This window comes from Hibiscus syriacus, unplaced genomic scaffold (genome assembly GCF_006381635.1).
Source record: "Hibiscus syriacus cultivar Baekdansim isolate YM2019G1 unplaced genomic scaffold, ASM638163v2 tig00116958_pilon, whole genome shotgun sequence".
NCBI classification, from domain to species: domain Eukaryota; kingdom Viridiplantae; phylum Streptophyta; class Magnoliopsida; order Malvales; family Malvaceae; genus Hibiscus; species Hibiscus syriacus.
The window spans coordinates 1,173,712-1,190,000 of NW_024063484.1; the positions used below are offsets into that span (position 1 = coordinate 1,173,712).

Sequence of the window (16,289 nt, forward strand, 5' to 3'; positions counted from 1 at the left end):
TTTGGTCCCTTGCTCGTGGGATTGCTACGATAAGGGGTGACAGTGGCCAGTGGGGTCCGACGATGATAAGAGTGACGACAAAGAGGACGATGGCAGTCGATAATGTATTTGGCATTAAGATTTTTTTTAGGGCTATTGGGACTTTTTGCTATTTGAGATAATTTTAGGGTTATTTTAAAAAATAATAATATTTTTAAAAATATAGACATTTTTTTAACTATCATTACAACATAAATATTTAAAAATGTAACATCAAAAACTTAAAATACATACTTCAAACGAAAAATAATTTAGACATATAAAATAAATAAATAATATAATTTAAACATTTATTTTTTTCATTGCGTCAAAATAAAAAAGGAAAAAATAAAAGTAATTAACAATACGTATAAGAAATAGAATCCCCAAACAAGAGACCCACAGGCCACAAGAACCACAACAGCTTTCTTTCCGCAGTTTTGTTCAGAAGAAAAGTGTAAACAAATTTTCGGAACCCCAAAAGAGGGGGGAAAAGACAACTCGGCACCGCCACGCGGAACGAGTCAATTCGGCGGCACTCGTCGTTCGATTCCATTGTTCATCATCTGATCATCTATATCCCTGATAGTGAGTTTATACAATGAAAAAAATTGAAATAATAATCGACAAAATTTTTTATTATGATTTTGATGGATTAAAAACGGCTTTGTTTATTTACTTCCTCCCTTTGATTTGGTAGGATCCAAGGCGGTTTTCGGAGATTTTCGTTGCGGGTTTTTTTAGTTTTTAGAATATATTATCTTGTTTTTTTTTATAAAAAAGAAAAACTTTTTGGTGATGTTGGATTTTCGGGAAGGAGGGGCGAGGGGCTAAGGTTTTGGTGGGTTATGATTAGGGTTTTTGCGTGTGGGTTTGGAGATGGATGAGAATTCGGAGCCTGAAGAAGGAGAAGCTTGCTATTACAGAGATGACGACAACAACATTAACCCCGATACCGCTTTATCTTACCTTGTAAGGGTTCAAATCATTTTATTTTTTAAAATGAAAATTCTACTGATTTTACATCCGTTTTTATGTTTAAAACCTGGGGTTATGCTTTAGTTGATGCAATTTGGGTCTTTTGATTGGAAATTTGCTGAATTCTAAGTTCGATTAGGCATTTATGCCACTTTGTAGGCAATGCAGTTCTATCAAGCTTTATTGCTAGGAATGGATTAGTTTGGGCTTATTAGACATGAAGGGGAATTAACTAATTGCTAACTAGAATAACTTCTGGTCCTTATCATGAATTAGAATCCTACGAGGCTTCAAGTTTGTGGTGTTTGATCATGGATTCACCTAAGTATTGAAGTCGACTATAGAGGATGAGGTCATTTGGTTCTTTGCAAACTTGGTAGACAAAATTATTATTTTGATATACTTTCTTAGGCAACCTCATGGTTTTTATCGGTTAATTTTTCATCCGTAGGAATGCGAGAGAACTAGAAAAATAAATTTTCAAGCCCCATTTTGTGTCTTTGTTCAGTTTTGTATTTTGTTGTGCTATGCGATGGCATTAAAATGTTGTCCTGCGCTCAGCAACGATTTGATGCATGATAAAAATTTCTTAGCGTGGATAACCTTTGAAACTTCCTCAACATTTATAACTTTTTTATGTTGATGATAGTTTTTCGTTTGAATGTACGATGTGATTAACTTTATCCGTTCTCTTAATTTATTTAATCTAATCCATATTTACAATATTAAGTTATAATTAGTTTCATATGTTATTATTGAGTTCCTTAAAAGAATGGAGCTTTGAGATGATAATAGTAAATGGCTTTTGGTGCCCGTTTTAATTGAATCTGGTCAATATATAAGCTTCACATGCCACTTTATTAGTTTCATATTGTTTTTATTAGATTCCTATCAAAAAAAAAATATTGTTTTTATTAGACATAAGGTTTATGAAACTATTAACAAGAATAAGTTGTGCCTCATATGAATTAAAATATTGTTTTTATTAGACATAAGGTTTATGAAACTATTAACAAGAATAAGTTGTGCCTCATATGAATTAAAATCCTACTAGGCTTTAGGTTTTGTGGTGTGGGATTATTGTTTTACCGAAGTTTTGAAGTCAACCTTTGAGGATGAGATTATTATGTTCTTTGCAGACGTAGTAGACAAGTCGTTTTTGACATGGTTTTGTAGATAAATGCTTGGCTTAGCAAGGTGAAGTTTTCATCACTAGGAATATAATAGAACTAGAAGAATATGTTTAAGAATATGTTTTAATGCCCCATTGGTGTCTTTGTTCAGTTTTCTAGTTAGTTATGTGATGGGATAGTGTTAGAATGTTGTCCTGTTTCTCAGCAACAATTTGATGCATGATAAAAATTTCTTTGTCTGGATGATCTTCAAAACTTCCTCCACATTCAGAATTTTTTTAGGCTGATGATGGCTTTTATTTTGAATGCAAAATGTGATTTAACTTTATTAATTCTCTTAATTTATTCGATCTAATTCATATTTGTAGTATTAAGGCAATATTTCCTAAAAAGGTTGGACTTTGAGACTATACTATTACTTCTGCCCATTGTAATTCAATATATATCAGCTTTAACATACAGTTATCAACATTCTCTGTGCTATTCCATTAGTAATGTGAGATTTCATTTATTTAAGGATGGGAAGATTGAAAACATTTTGGGTCATTTCCAAAAAGAGTTTGAAGGTGGTGCTTCTGCAGAAACCTTGGGTAAGTGTTTGATCACAGTTTTACAAATGTAAAATACTATTGAAAGGTTGATGTTTGAAGTTGATGATGAAGACTAAAATTTCTTAACAGGGGCACAATTTGGTGGGTATGGCTCATTTTTACCTACCTATGAACGTTCTCCTTCAAGATTATCACATCCAAAGAAACCACAGGGGAACTCCCGCACACCAAAATCTACAAACAATTTATCTATGGAGGTATATGATCACTATCCATTATATATTTGATCATTTTTTTTTGGAAGATGATGTACCTACCTGTTGCCTAGACAGCTTCTAAAATTCTTGTTTAATTGGTTGCTGTCGACTCTGGTACGATACAGGTTGCATTCCAGAAATCAAAAGCTCCTCCAAGTGCATCCCTAACTGTGGGACCAGGGAATGCTTCCTGCTCAAGTGGCAATATTGCAGCTAAACATATTTCTCATTTGTCTTTTAATCATGTCGTCGGGAAGCCTGCCTTAAAGGATGTGAGTTTTAACAGAACAAAGATTCACACTGACCAGAAGACACTGAAGGTGCGAATTAAGGTGGGATCTGATAGCAAAGTTCAAAAGAACTCTGCAATCTATAGTGGTCTTGGGCTTGATGATTCTCCATCTTCGTCATTGGGGAACAGTCCCGATGAAAGTGGAGGGACAGTGACGGGTTCACCGGGAACTACAAATGAATCACCTACTAAAATTCTTCAGGTAGAGGTTCTCTTGGTTGTTTAATATGTCTGTGTATGAACTAAGAAGGGTGTGTTAATATTTTATGCTTTTATACAGGTTATGACTTCCTTCCATGTCCCTGGTGGTGTACTCGTATCTCCTCTTAACAGCTTGCTATATTAAGGAAGGAGAAGGAAGGACCTTCTAGAGATACTACAACTACCCCCATGCTTAAGGGATGTCGAGAAAATTCTTCTGGGTTAGTAAATAAGTCCATTTTGGGTAATGGAAAAGAGAAGAAAACAAAATTTTTAATTGCAAAATGCAAAAAGGTGCTGGAAACAAAGCATGGGAATTGCGTGAAGGTTGAGAATGATAAGAAGTTGCTCATAAGAAAGAAGTCGGAAAACGAGATTGCAGGAGGGAAGGAGTTGCTGGCTAATGACTTGAAACACACGTCTCTATCAAATTCAGTGAATGTTACTGGCTCTATGGATGCCACACATAGGGTATGCGATATTTCTGTGGATGCCAATCAGGCTGGATTATTTCCCTCTTACTCGTTAAAGAAGGATTCTTTGGAGTCAATATCTGGAAGGAGTAGATCTAGTGGCAAGAAGAAAAAACAGGATATTCCTCGCTGTTCAGTTGAAAAGGCTCGGAAACAGAGTGTAGTAAGTTCTGAGAAGAATGCTTCACTTGGCCTTGTGGACTATGATGGCAGTAAATGCAACCAAAATACTGCACCTTTAAAGCGTAAGGAAGATTCAAAAGCTAAGGTTTGTCAGGCAGCTACATTTCATGTTCAGAATGAAATAAATATTCCCTCTGAAAACACATTGTTTGAGAGAAAAAAGTCAAAAGGTTGTGAAAATGCTGGACGAATTGCTGCTGATTCAATGAAGGAAAGTTTGAAACTTGATGTGGGTGCAACACCTAAAGATACCACCAGTTCTAGTCAGAGTTTTTTTTCAGGTAAAAGTAAGATGCATAAGTTGAAGTTACTGAAGGATAAGGTCCGAGATAATCGTAGAGATGCATTTGACACCAATTTGAAACAAAAACATGAAAAAATGGATCCATCAACGAGGCTTGTTCACAATAGGCCAAAAGAAATATTTAGTGATAGAACAGTTGACAACCAGCTTTTGGGAGAGGATGCTTCAGGTGTGGTTCCTCACCTCACCGGTAAGACACTTGCCTCGCAGACAACAACATTGGCAGCAACTGCACCTGTTCTCATAGAAGAAAACTGGGTTCAGTGTGATCGTTGTCACAAGTGGCGACTTTTGCCTTTTGATACTAAACCTGAACAACTCCCTGAGAAGTGGTTGTGTAGCATGCTTAATTGGCTGTAAGTTCCTTAGATGCCTATGAAATAACGATTTTGTTGCGTATGCTTTTCCCTTTGTTTGAGCACATCCTATGTGCATTTTTCCGCTAGTTCACCTGATGCTTTTTGATGTGCAAATAAGTAAAAACACATGGTGAATCATGGGTGCATTTGTAGATGCGTTGTGTATTTCTGTGAAGTGTGAACACATGCTTGTAATTTTGCTTTTGCTGATTTTTGTTTAATTTTTTGTATAGGCCTGGAATGAACCGGTGTGACATTTGTGAGGATGACACAACGAAAGCTCTTAATGCATTGTACCAGATCCCAGTTGCTGAGAATCAATATAACCCAACCTTGTCAGCTCATCTTCAACATCTTGATCAGAAAAACTCTGGTTTCAATTCTCAGGTATCATCAATTCAAGGCAAGAACCATGACACAAAGGAACTGCACAAAGCAAGTAAAGGTCGCCTGAGTCAGATGTCAAAAACTAAAAAGAACCAGCAGCAGGAATTTTTGAAAAGTAGGTTCTTAAAGAACATGACCCAGGTTCCCGTTGAATCAAATCTCACAGAGAAAACTAGCTTTCAGCAAAATGAAAAGGATCCAGTTGCAGGTTTAATCCACTTGATAGCCTAAATTATATTATCAGTCAAACTTTTATATTGAGAGACTAGTTGTTTATTTTTTGGGCATTTGTTTGATTGTAGGAGTGACCAAGCAAGCAAAGATGAAAAACAAGAGGGAGTTTGGTCTGTACCCGAATGAAGGTTCAAAGAAAGCCAAAACGGCAGCTGTATGTACCACTGATAAACTTCACAGTTCTAATTTGGACATCAGAATGGTGGGCCTTAATACAAGCACTGGCTTGCCAACTCAAGCAAATGGAACAAATATGCAGAATTATAATGAGTACTTCAATTCTGGCGATGTAAAGCATGATTTGAAAGAAAGATCAGCAGTTTCTGTTGAGAAATTTGTGGATCAAACTCAGGCCTCATCAGATGGTATGCCATTAGACATGAAAAGAACTGATAAAATGGCTCCTGTGAAGAAAAGGAAATTGGAGGACCGGGAGGACTATCAAAACGGGCACAAGTTATATATAAAGGAAGAAAGCAGTGAGAGTGGATTTAGGAATGGAAAGAAATCACAACTTTCAAAGATTGAGGGGAAGCAGCCCCTTCGGAATGATGGTAATGGCACATTAAACAGGAAAAGCATGGATCATTTGATTGGTGGCTCTGAAGAAGTCAGAAGCATTGATAGGAACCAGCAACTTAGGAAACACAAGAAAAAGTCCTCTTCCCAACAAACTTTGGATGGCTTTGATTCATTGAGAATGGATTCTGAAACTGGACAAATTTCGAAGGCTGCAATGTCTAGCTCTTCAATGGTTTCTGGTTCTCATAAAACTAGAGTAAACTTTGAACAAGTAAGGGGTTCACCAGTTGAGTCGGTTTCTTCGTCTCCCATGAGGACCTCGTATCCAGGAAAGTTTGCATCAAACAAAGGGGAGGAGCATTCAGTGAAGAATGCTGCTTATAATACTGGCATTCCCCCAAGTGGCAATTATGGAAGATGTTGGGATGGAGAAGGTACTGTTGAGCTTGTTCAATCTGTTCCAGAAATGAAAGAGAAAGTGTCAAGTGATTTTAATCCTAAATCGCATAAATATGCTACCGTGGATTGTCAAAATAGAGATTATATTTGCAAAATTAGCATTAAAACAAAACCTTCTTCTAGATTGGGGTATAGCCATTTGTGCAATGGTGATACACATTTTGCAGAAAATGGACAGTATGCTCTAGAACGTCCCCATTGTGAGGATAGAGTGAACAGGGAATGCCAGGTCAATGCATTTTCTCAGGAATCTGACAAGGGTTCACAGATAAAGAACAGTGAAAGTTCTGCTGAAGATAAGATGAAGGTTAATGATCCAGCAGATCAACAGGAAGATTTGTGTTCTAGAAAGAACATGAATTATCAGCCAGATGTTGGTCCCAAGGGTCATGGATGTCTTCAAGAAACAGTTGCTGATTGCAAACTCAATTTGCCAAAACCTAACAAGGGTGAGAAGAACTATATTGAAAGGAGAGATCCTTCAGGACATTGGTCAAGTGGCAGTAGAAAGGAAGCTCGATCAAATAAAAAGCATGATTTTGACTCAAAATCTGCTGCTGCATGCAGTACAAAGGGGAAGACTGCCCCTGAGAAAAACCTGATCCGGGATATTGATGGTCAAACTAAAGTAATGCAAGAGGAGACAAGAAGTGGAATCTCAAAATCATATTTGCATTGTGAAGTCGAAAGTCAGCAAGAAATAAAGGGCCATCTAACAGCACCAGAAGCTGAACAGGGAGTTGTTTCTGATGGGTTTTCAGTTAATGGCTCTTGTAATGTTGATTCGTCTGAGGCTATAAAACTTCCCGTAAAAGCTGGCAGCAAGAATGGATCTAACCACAGTTCGGGGAAACACATACCTGACTTACGTAAGGCTCACAGTCCAGTAAGAGTAAATTCCTCCAACAAGGCAGCAAATAATGCCCTGAATGATGCCGAGAAGCTTAGAAATTATGCCGATCGGTTAAAGGTTCATTTTCTGATTTTTTTCCTGACACATGTATTCCACTTTCTCAAAGTTATTTGATAAGGTTTTTCTTATTCTAACTGTTTACTACCATTTCATCGTCTTTCAGAGTTCTGGTTTTGTTTTTGAAAGCAATGAGATTTACTTCAAAGCTGCTCTTAAGTTTCTCGGCGTTGCTGCCTGTCTAGAGACTAACAATAGTGAGAGTGGTAGACATGGCGACACAAACCACATGCAAATTTATAGCACTGCCACAAAACTTTGCGAGTATGTAAATGCTTCAGAAGTGATAGGAAACTGTTTTTTTTAACTTCATTAGATTTGGTTGTTTATATTTACATTAGGAGTTTTCACGAATTCCTGTATCTTGCACAATGCTGACTTCTCAAGTTCACAGAATGTGTGCCCAAGAATTTGAAAAGAGTGGAGAAATGGCTGCTGCTACTTTGGCTTATAGATGCATGGAGGTAGCATACATGAGAATTGTTTTCTGCAAACATTCTACTAGCTGCCGTGACTGGAATGAGTTGCAAGCAACTCTTCAGATGGTTCCCCAAGGTTAGCCAGGCTTGTTTTTCTCTCTGTGATTGATTGCACATTTGGTTGTTATTTGATAGTATCTACTTTTGAAGTTTGAATATTTGGCAATAAATGTGTTTGTCTCATCTTCTAGTGAATGTCATTTCTTATTCCTTGGCTAGTTTAATTAGAAGGTTCACCTAACTGTATAACTTGATAAAGCAAACTACAGAAAGAAGGTGTTTCTCTCTCTCTCTCTCTCTCTCTCCTGTTGGAGAACCACCAGTGCTTGTTTCTGGTTAAGGTCCCATTGAAGCTGTAACGAGTTGATATTTCCTGATGTGGCTAGAGCTCTAATTCTTGTTGCATATCATGCTTTTGTGGTTCTAACATAAAATATATTGTTAACATATTACTTTTTCTCTCTAAAAAGACTTTTTCTGGGTTAAGATTGCAACCTTAGTTTTTTTGGATGTCTTCTTCCAGGTGAATCTCCATCATCTTCTGCATCAGATGTAGATAATAACTTAAATAATCAACAAACCGTGGAAAAGGCTCCATTAGCCAAGGGTTTAGTTTCACATGTTGGTGGGGCCCATGTCATTGTTGCTAGAAATCGCCCAAGTTTTGTTCGGCTGCTCAACTTTGTAAGTTGATTCAGTCTGCCAATCTTTTTTCCTTCTCTTTGCTTTTTTATTTAAATCATTTAATTTATATATTTTATTAGGCAGTGATTTACACCCAGTATTTGCTTCAGTAATTATTAGAAACTGTCTATATGCAATGCTTTGCTCCTAGAATGTTCCTAGGTAGATGAGCTACTGTGGACAACCCCTTAAGTTCTTTTGAGGTATTTGGACTTGGATATATATGATTTTGGTGGAAATAAGATAATAATTTGAATGAAGTGCCAAAAAAGGCTAATGCGTATAAGCCTAATCTCTAGCCCCTGCAGTACAATTTGCATTAGTCGAATCGGGTACTCGGTGATATAGGTTCTTCCCCAACCTGCTGCAGTCTGAACCTACTTCTTGTAGACTTCATAGGATTATCTGTTTTCCTTTTCAATTGTCATGCTCTTATTTAGGATGGAAAATGAAAACCTGTCAATGTCATGTTAAAGCCTAATAAGGTGGTTCAAGTTGGTAAATGCATTATTATGTTCCTCTTCTACAGACACAGGACATGGGTTCTGCTATGGAGGCTACAAGAAAAACCCAAAGTGCTTTTACAGCCGCAAATGCATCCCTGGAAAAAACACAAAACACTGAGTGTATTATTTCTGTTAGAAAGGTGATTGATTTCAGCTTCCAGGATGTGGATGGATTTATATGCTTGGTTCAGCAGGCTATGGAGGCCATTAGTCGTTCGGGTTTAGGTGGTGATAGAGAGTAAGTTACGATGTATGTACAGTATTTTTTGGGTTTATGAACCCCCATGTCTAGTGGAGAAAGATGCCTGCTTAGACCTCATTTCGAAACTAGCAAAGACGTTGGTCACCAACAGCATGTTGCCTCTCTGTACGTGTACAAAGTGAGACTAATCTGCAAATTTTGGTAATGTATATTTCTTTAAAAAAAATCACCTTGACATTTTTAAGCACACTCACCCTTAAGCTTTGTGGGTTGGCAAAATAGGATGGGAATTCTAGCTTTGCGTATAGTAGTATTGTTTTGCTCCATTTATTTTGGGGTCAAAGGAAAAGAATACATAGAGATGATTAGGCAACCGTTTTGAGTAGGTTGCATACTGATATACTGTTGATGGATCACTTCTATCAATTTATGCATCAATGTTCTCCTCACAATTTTGGAATGGTAAATCATATTCTTTTTTGCAAGTTCCATTGTTTTCTTAGAGCTCCTTTGCAATGTCAATCATACCATATTATTTGAATTCATCATATTAATAATAAATACATATTAGGTAAATGACCGTTATTGTCTCGTGATTTAAAAATATGGGTTTTATTAAAAGATCTCTTCAAAGTAGGTACTTTTTTTCTTCTTTGAATTAAATTAAATTAAATTAGATAAGAAATTAAAATTATCTAATAAAACCAATAATGGGCTGAGAAATAATATTTCTATTAGGGTAAATTATGTATTTTATTATCCACCTCTTCCTGTGATTTTGTTTTGGTTTTCTATTTTTTTAAAAGTCATACATAACGTTATATTTTAGTTTTGTTTTAATAATATGTTGTTTAAAAAATTAACGGTGATATTGATGTCATTATAAGATAATATCGTGTTATTGTTAAAAAAAATAAAAAAGCGGTCATGTCAATAGTTTTAATTATTTTTTAAAGATGGATGAACAAAATAAAACATTAGGTATGATTTTTAAAAAAATTAAGTGACTAAAATAAAATTACAAAAATAAAAAATCATGAAAATAAATAGATGACTAAATATGTAGCTTACCTAGATAGTGACTGGTTTCTAAAAGGGCAGTAAATTTAGTTGCTGCTAAGTAGTCTACAGTGACCCGTCCAGCTCAGTTGGTAGAGCGTAAGACTTTTAACCTTGTGGTCGTGAGATCGAGTTCCACTGTGGGCAATTCATAATTCGGAGGTCTCCCACGGAAGTTGCTCCTAATCTGGCGTTGGGGCAATCTACTATCCTATCTTCCCCTTACTCCGTTACATATGAGAATAAGGGTAAGTTACTTTTTTAAATCTCCTTATGGAGTTAAAAATAATAATCACTGCAAATACCTTAAAGTGTGACAGTTTTATCCATACTAAACGATTTCCTGTAAAACTACCTTGTAACTTCCCCATCGCTGCTGGCATTAACTAACCTATGGAATGCTATTTGTTGTGTAAACGTCCTTCCAATAAAATTTATTTCTAACTATTAGTGACGGAAAGCATCGTCGATAGATTATTTTTTTTACAAGATCAAACTTTTATCAGAGTAAAGATGGTTCAGTTGGCTAAATAATCTAAACGGGAATGTTTTTTTTTGGGGAGAAATATAGAAGTTGGAAAATTATTTTGAGATTTGGATCATTTATTCATTGTGTTTGGAACTCATCGTGTAGAAATGACGAATTTCATAAAATATAATAAATAATTAAAATTCGTCAGATGGACCTAATGGATTTCGTACATTTTTTTAGTTTAAAATTTTAGCTGTGATTCTGTTTTTAAGTTTTGATTTTTTTACTTGTAAAACTTAAATTTATATGAAATGAGAGCTCTTAAAAAAATAGGTCCAAGTCTACCATAAAGATGTGTATATGGATAATGAGCTATGGTTTGGACGTAAATGATTTGACAATTTAGACCTAGTTTAAGCTTAAATAATTAATTAAAGCTAGACCCTCCATAAGTCAACATTTAATGGTAAAGTGAGTCTATATAACAAATAAAGTGTGAGAAAGGTGGGGACTGGGGATAAATATATACATATAAAGAGGGGGAAAGCATAATAATTTTGTCAACAGTACAAATCATTAGGATTCAAGGGGGTGGTTCATTATCTCATCTACTATTGAACCCCCTACTTCGATACACAATTATGGGCTTGTTTGGTGCTAATAATTTGCAATTAAACCACTCTAAACTCTGAAATTGAAGGAAATTATATTCAAACATAATCAAATTTATAATTTTTTAAATATTATAACAATATCAATTGATCTCAGTGGTTAAAGATAATCTTACTCTCCTTAAAGGTTTTGGGTTCAAGCAGTTACATCTGTAGGATGTGTGTTTTGTCAATAGTTAAGAAAAATTATAAGCATATACTATCTTTCATACTATTAATATTTTTAATAGGTCTAAAATTCAAAATTTATTTTATAGAGTTCCTTACCTTGTTGGTTTTCTACTAAGAAAATTATCTAATACACTCTACAAAATTAAATTCATACATCATACACTCATTTTTATTTTAATATTATTTATTTTAAGTAAGGTTTAAAGTTTAGAGTTTTAAGATTTAAGGTTTAGATTTAAAAATTAGTGTTTAATAATTAAAACTTAATATTGAGATTTTATAATTTTACATTAAAATAAATGTAATTATGTAAATTTAATTTGATAGCGTGTATAAATTTTGTTCCTTTATACTATTTAGGAGATCATAGGAATCTTGTTCATATGCACTGAATTTGGTACTCCTTACGATCCACTTTTTCTAGATCACTTTTAGACTTTGATAAAACCGAGCCCATCCTTCTCTTTTATTTCTTTTCAAAGGAAATTTCATTGCTTTTGAAAATTTTCCAATCCTAATGTTTGAATTTATAGGTAATTTTATGGGGATAATATTCATTTAATAATTAATTATATGAATTGTATAAAAATGTTATTTAAAAAATGACATATTTTTCAATCACGTAAGATAAAGACGAGTTTAGTTGAAAGTATCTTTGCTAAGGCGCTCTTGATTGGGTGTGTCTTTGTTGATGTGGTAACAAGTTTGATCAAAATTCGTCCTATTCATGACCAAAGTGAAAGGAGGAGGAAAAGGGACTCAAATTATAAAAAAAATATATGAATTTTATCCCATAAAAAAACACATGCACGTTACGTGTTGGATACATCTATTTGCACTAGCATGAGTAGGACCATAGTTGGGCGCATTTTTACTAATGTGGCAATGGGTTCAGTCGGACTTTGTAGTGTTTTCCCTATTTAGAATCAATGTGAAAGAAAGGGAAAAAGGGATAAAATGTAAAAAATTGTGGAAGGAAGAAACACGCGTGGTACGTATTAGAGCCGAGTTGGACAACGACCACTCTTAGCAGGGTATTTGCACTAGCATGAGTAGGACCATAGTTGGGCGCATTTTTACTAATGTGGCAATGGGTTCAGTCGGACTTTGTAGTGTTTTCCCTATTTAGAATCAATGTGAAAGAAAGGGAAAAAGGGATAAAATGTAAAAAATTGTGGAAGGAAGAAACACGCGTGGTACGTATTAGAGCCGAGTTGGACAACGACCACTCTTAGCAGGGTGCGCTTTGTTGACGTGGAATCAGGTTCGGTAAGAATTTACAATATTTGCCTTGTTCGGGACCAAAGTGAATGAAAGAAAGAAAAAAGGTAAAAATATAAAAAATATATATACGAGTTTTATCCAAAAATAAGAAACCTGCATGCTACGTGTCATAGATATGTATTTGCACGATCACATATCGGGCAGGATGATAGCCGTTCTTAACTGGACACGCCTATACTGACATGACAACATGTTCGGTTAGGATTTATGGTGTTTGCGTTGTTAAGACCAAAGTGAAAGAAAGGAAAAAAGAGGGCAAAATGTAAAAAATGTATATATTTTTATCTAAAAAAGAAGAAACGTGTGTGGTACGTGTTAGAGACACCTAGGGGTTGTTTGTTTGTCTCTTAATGGAATCATTCAGCGTTGAATGCTGAACCGTTCAACATTCAGCGCGTTTGTTTTGCACCTCTGAATGATTCAGTGCTGATTGATTCAACAAAATAGTACTGAATGATTCATCACAGAAGTACATTCTGAATCATTCAGAGCCAGTTATCAAACAACATGTCACATTCAGAGCTAAACCATTCAGAGCCTCTGAATCATTCAACATTTGAATCATTTCGCACTTAATTATTATGAAGTAAACAAACAGCCCCTTACTTGCACGAGCACGGGTCAAAATGGATGACCACCACTCTCAGTTGGGTGCGCCTTTGCTAATGTGGCAGCAGGTTCAATCAGAATTTATAGTGTTTGACCTGTTTGAGACCAAAGTGAAATAAAACGGGAAAAGTGAGCAAAATATGTAAAATAAAAATATGAATTTTATTTAAAAAGAAGAAATGTGTGTGATACATATTGAAAACACATATTTGTATTATCACGAGAATGAGTTAGACCAAACATCGACCGTTCTTTGCTGGGCACACCTTTTTACTGATGTGATAATAGGTTCGGTCAGGATTTACAGTGTTTGCCCTTCGGGACCAAAGTGAAAGAAAGGGAAAAAGACTAAAATAGTAAAAAAATTATACAAATTTTATCCAAAAAGAAAAAAACGTATGTACTGCATATTGGAGAAATGTATTTGCATGAGCATGAGCTACATCGGACAATGGTTGTTCTTAGTTGGACATGCCTTTGCTAACGTGGTAGTAAGCTTGATTAGCATTTGCATTGTTTACATGTTTGGGACCAAAGTGAAAAAAAGAAAAAATAGAGCAAAAATATGAAAAATGTTGAAAATTCAATATTAGCCTAAATAAGTTCACACCTAAATTAATTTGATGTCATTGCTTACGTCAATTTAGTTTTGATGTCATTGCTTACATCAATTTAGTTAGGTGAAAGTTAAGTATTTTTCTCATGTTTTAATTTCAATGGTTTAGATTATTTAGTGCTTATTTTAATGAGTGATTTAGATTGTTTCTTGTAACCTATAAATACCCTACTTGTATTTGAGTTTTATCATCCAACAATCAAAGCTTAATTATAAGCATTTGAAAATTTTCTTAAGAGTTCTTCCCTTTTGCAATTTTGTGAGATTATTTTAAAGAGTTTTTCTTCTTCTCAATCAATTAGAGTTTTTACTCTATTTTGATTCTACAATTGGTATCAGAGCAACGTTTTTAAGGTCTTTTGAAATTATGAGTATGCTCAGTGGCTGCAGTTTTTAACTGATCTTCCACTTCAGAAAATATTTCTTGAGTTATTACCGGGGTTATTACAAACCTTGTGGAGCTTCTTTGTATTTAGAGTAATTTAGTACTCTGCACGTTTGTTACTCAAGCTTGTTCGGTGTAGTCAAAGCATTGTCGTTAAAATGGGTGATCTTCAAGTAGTTGGAGGAATCAAGAAGCTCAACAACAAAAACTACAACACGTGGGCAACATGTATGGAGTCATACTTACAAGGTCAAGACCTTTGGGAGGTTGGTGGTGGTGGTGAAGTTACACAACCGGCGACAGAAGATGCCAATGGAATCTTGCGAAAATGGAAAATTAAAGCAGGCAAAGCAATGTTTGCTTTAAAGACCACAATTGAAGAAGAAATATTGGAGCACATTCGGGATGCTAAAACACCAAAGGAAGCATGAGACACTTTTGTTGCACTCTTTTCAAAGAGGAACGATACAAAATTGCAACTTCTCGAGAATGAACTTCTATCAATGGCGCAACGCGACATGGCGGTTGCCCAATACTTTCACAAGGTGAAGTCGATATGTCGCGAAATTTCAGAATTAGATCCGACATTTGCTATTGGGGAAGCCAGGATAAAAAGAATAATTGTCCATGATGGCCGACACAACCATCGCTTGTTGAGTTCGAAAATTTGCTTGCAGGTCAAGAAGCCATGGCCAAGCAAATGGGAGGAGTCTCGCTGAAGGGTGAAGAGGAAGCGCTCTACACCAGCAAAAGCAGAGGCACTTTTCAGCGGTATACCGGCAGTGGATCTAAAAAGGATGATGACAAGGTGAAAAATTACCAAGGAAACGGAGGCCCTCATTCAGGGGGAGCATCCAAGAATCGCGGTAATAGTAGAAAGTTCGATGGCAAGTGTTATAACTGCGGGAAGATGGGTCACATGGCAAAAGACTATTGGACCACGAAAAAGACTGTTGAAAGTAATATTGCTACTTCTTGTTCGAAGGAGAATAGTGAAGATGGTTGGGATGCTGAAGTATTATTTGCTACGGAGGAAGAAGAATTAACTCTCACGGTAACAACACCAGAACGAATTGACTACAAGAATGATTGGATCGTAGATTCTGGCTGCTCAAATCATATGACGGGTGACATAGATTCTGGCTGCTCAAATCATATGACGGGTGACAAACAGAAGTTGCAAAACCTGTCTGAGTACAATGGTGGTCGTATGGTGGTGACAACTGACAACTCAAGGTTACCGATAACTCACATCGGTAAGCCAATAGTTACGCCTCGATATAATACTAACTAGGTGCAACTCCAAGATGTTTACCATGTCCCAGGAATGAAGAAAAATTTGCTATCTGTGGCTCAACTAACATCATCAGGCCATTATGTCTTATTTGGTCCCCAAGACGTGAAGGTTTATCGTGACGTCAAAATCTCAAAAACACCAACAATTGAGGGACAACGTTTGGAATCAATTTACGTGATGTCAGCAGAGTCTGCATATGTAGACAGGACAAGGAAAAATGAGACATCAGATCTATGGCACATGCGGTTAGGTCACGTTAGCTATTCCAAGCTAAGTGTGATGGTGAAAAAATCGATGCTTAAGGGGCTTCCTCAACTAGACATGAGAACAGACACGGTCTGTGCGGGATGCCAGTATGGTAAAGCACACCAATTACCATATGACGAGTCGAAGTTTAAAGCAAAAGAACCGTTGGAGTTGGTTCACTCTGATGTGTTCGGACTAGTTAAGCAACAATCAATTAGCGGTATGCGGTACATGGTAACATTCATTGATGACTTCTCCAGGTATGTGTGGGTTTTCTTTATGAATGA

The 16,289-nt window shown here is 35.9% G+C and overlaps 2 protein-coding genes across 2 annotated transcripts; both read left to right on the top strand.

Annotated features, from left to right (window-relative positions):
* Window positions 1-434: 434 nt before the first annotated feature.
* Window positions 435-3,589, top strand: LOC120189653 (cysteine-tryptophan domain-containing zinc finger protein 7-like). Its single transcript, XM_039192871.1, has 6 exons — window positions 435-606; window positions 719-990; window positions 2,647-2,719; window positions 2,810-2,937; window positions 3,063-3,431; window positions 3,510-3,589. Exons 2-6 carry the CDS (start codon window positions 898-900, stop codon window positions 3,573-3,575), a joined length of 729 nt encoding a protein of 242 aa, XP_039048802.1. The 5' UTR covers window positions 435-606; window positions 719-897; the 3' UTR covers window positions 3,576-3,589.
* LOC120189652 (cysteine-tryptophan domain-containing zinc finger protein 3-like) lies at window positions 3,571-9,541 on the top strand. The gene is made up of 8 exons (XM_039192870.1): window positions 3,571-4,746; window positions 4,983-5,344; window positions 5,439-6,819; window positions 6,853-7,321; window positions 7,428-7,585; window positions 7,716-7,876; window positions 8,324-8,484; window positions 9,014-9,541. The coding sequence occupies exons 1-8, from the start codon at window positions 3,620-3,622 to the stop codon at window positions 9,230-9,232; spliced, it is 4,038 nt and encodes a 1,345-aa protein (XP_039048801.1). The 5' UTR covers window positions 3,571-3,619; the 3' UTR covers window positions 9,233-9,541.
* The last annotated feature ends 6,748 nt before the right edge of the window (window positions 9,542-16,289 follow it).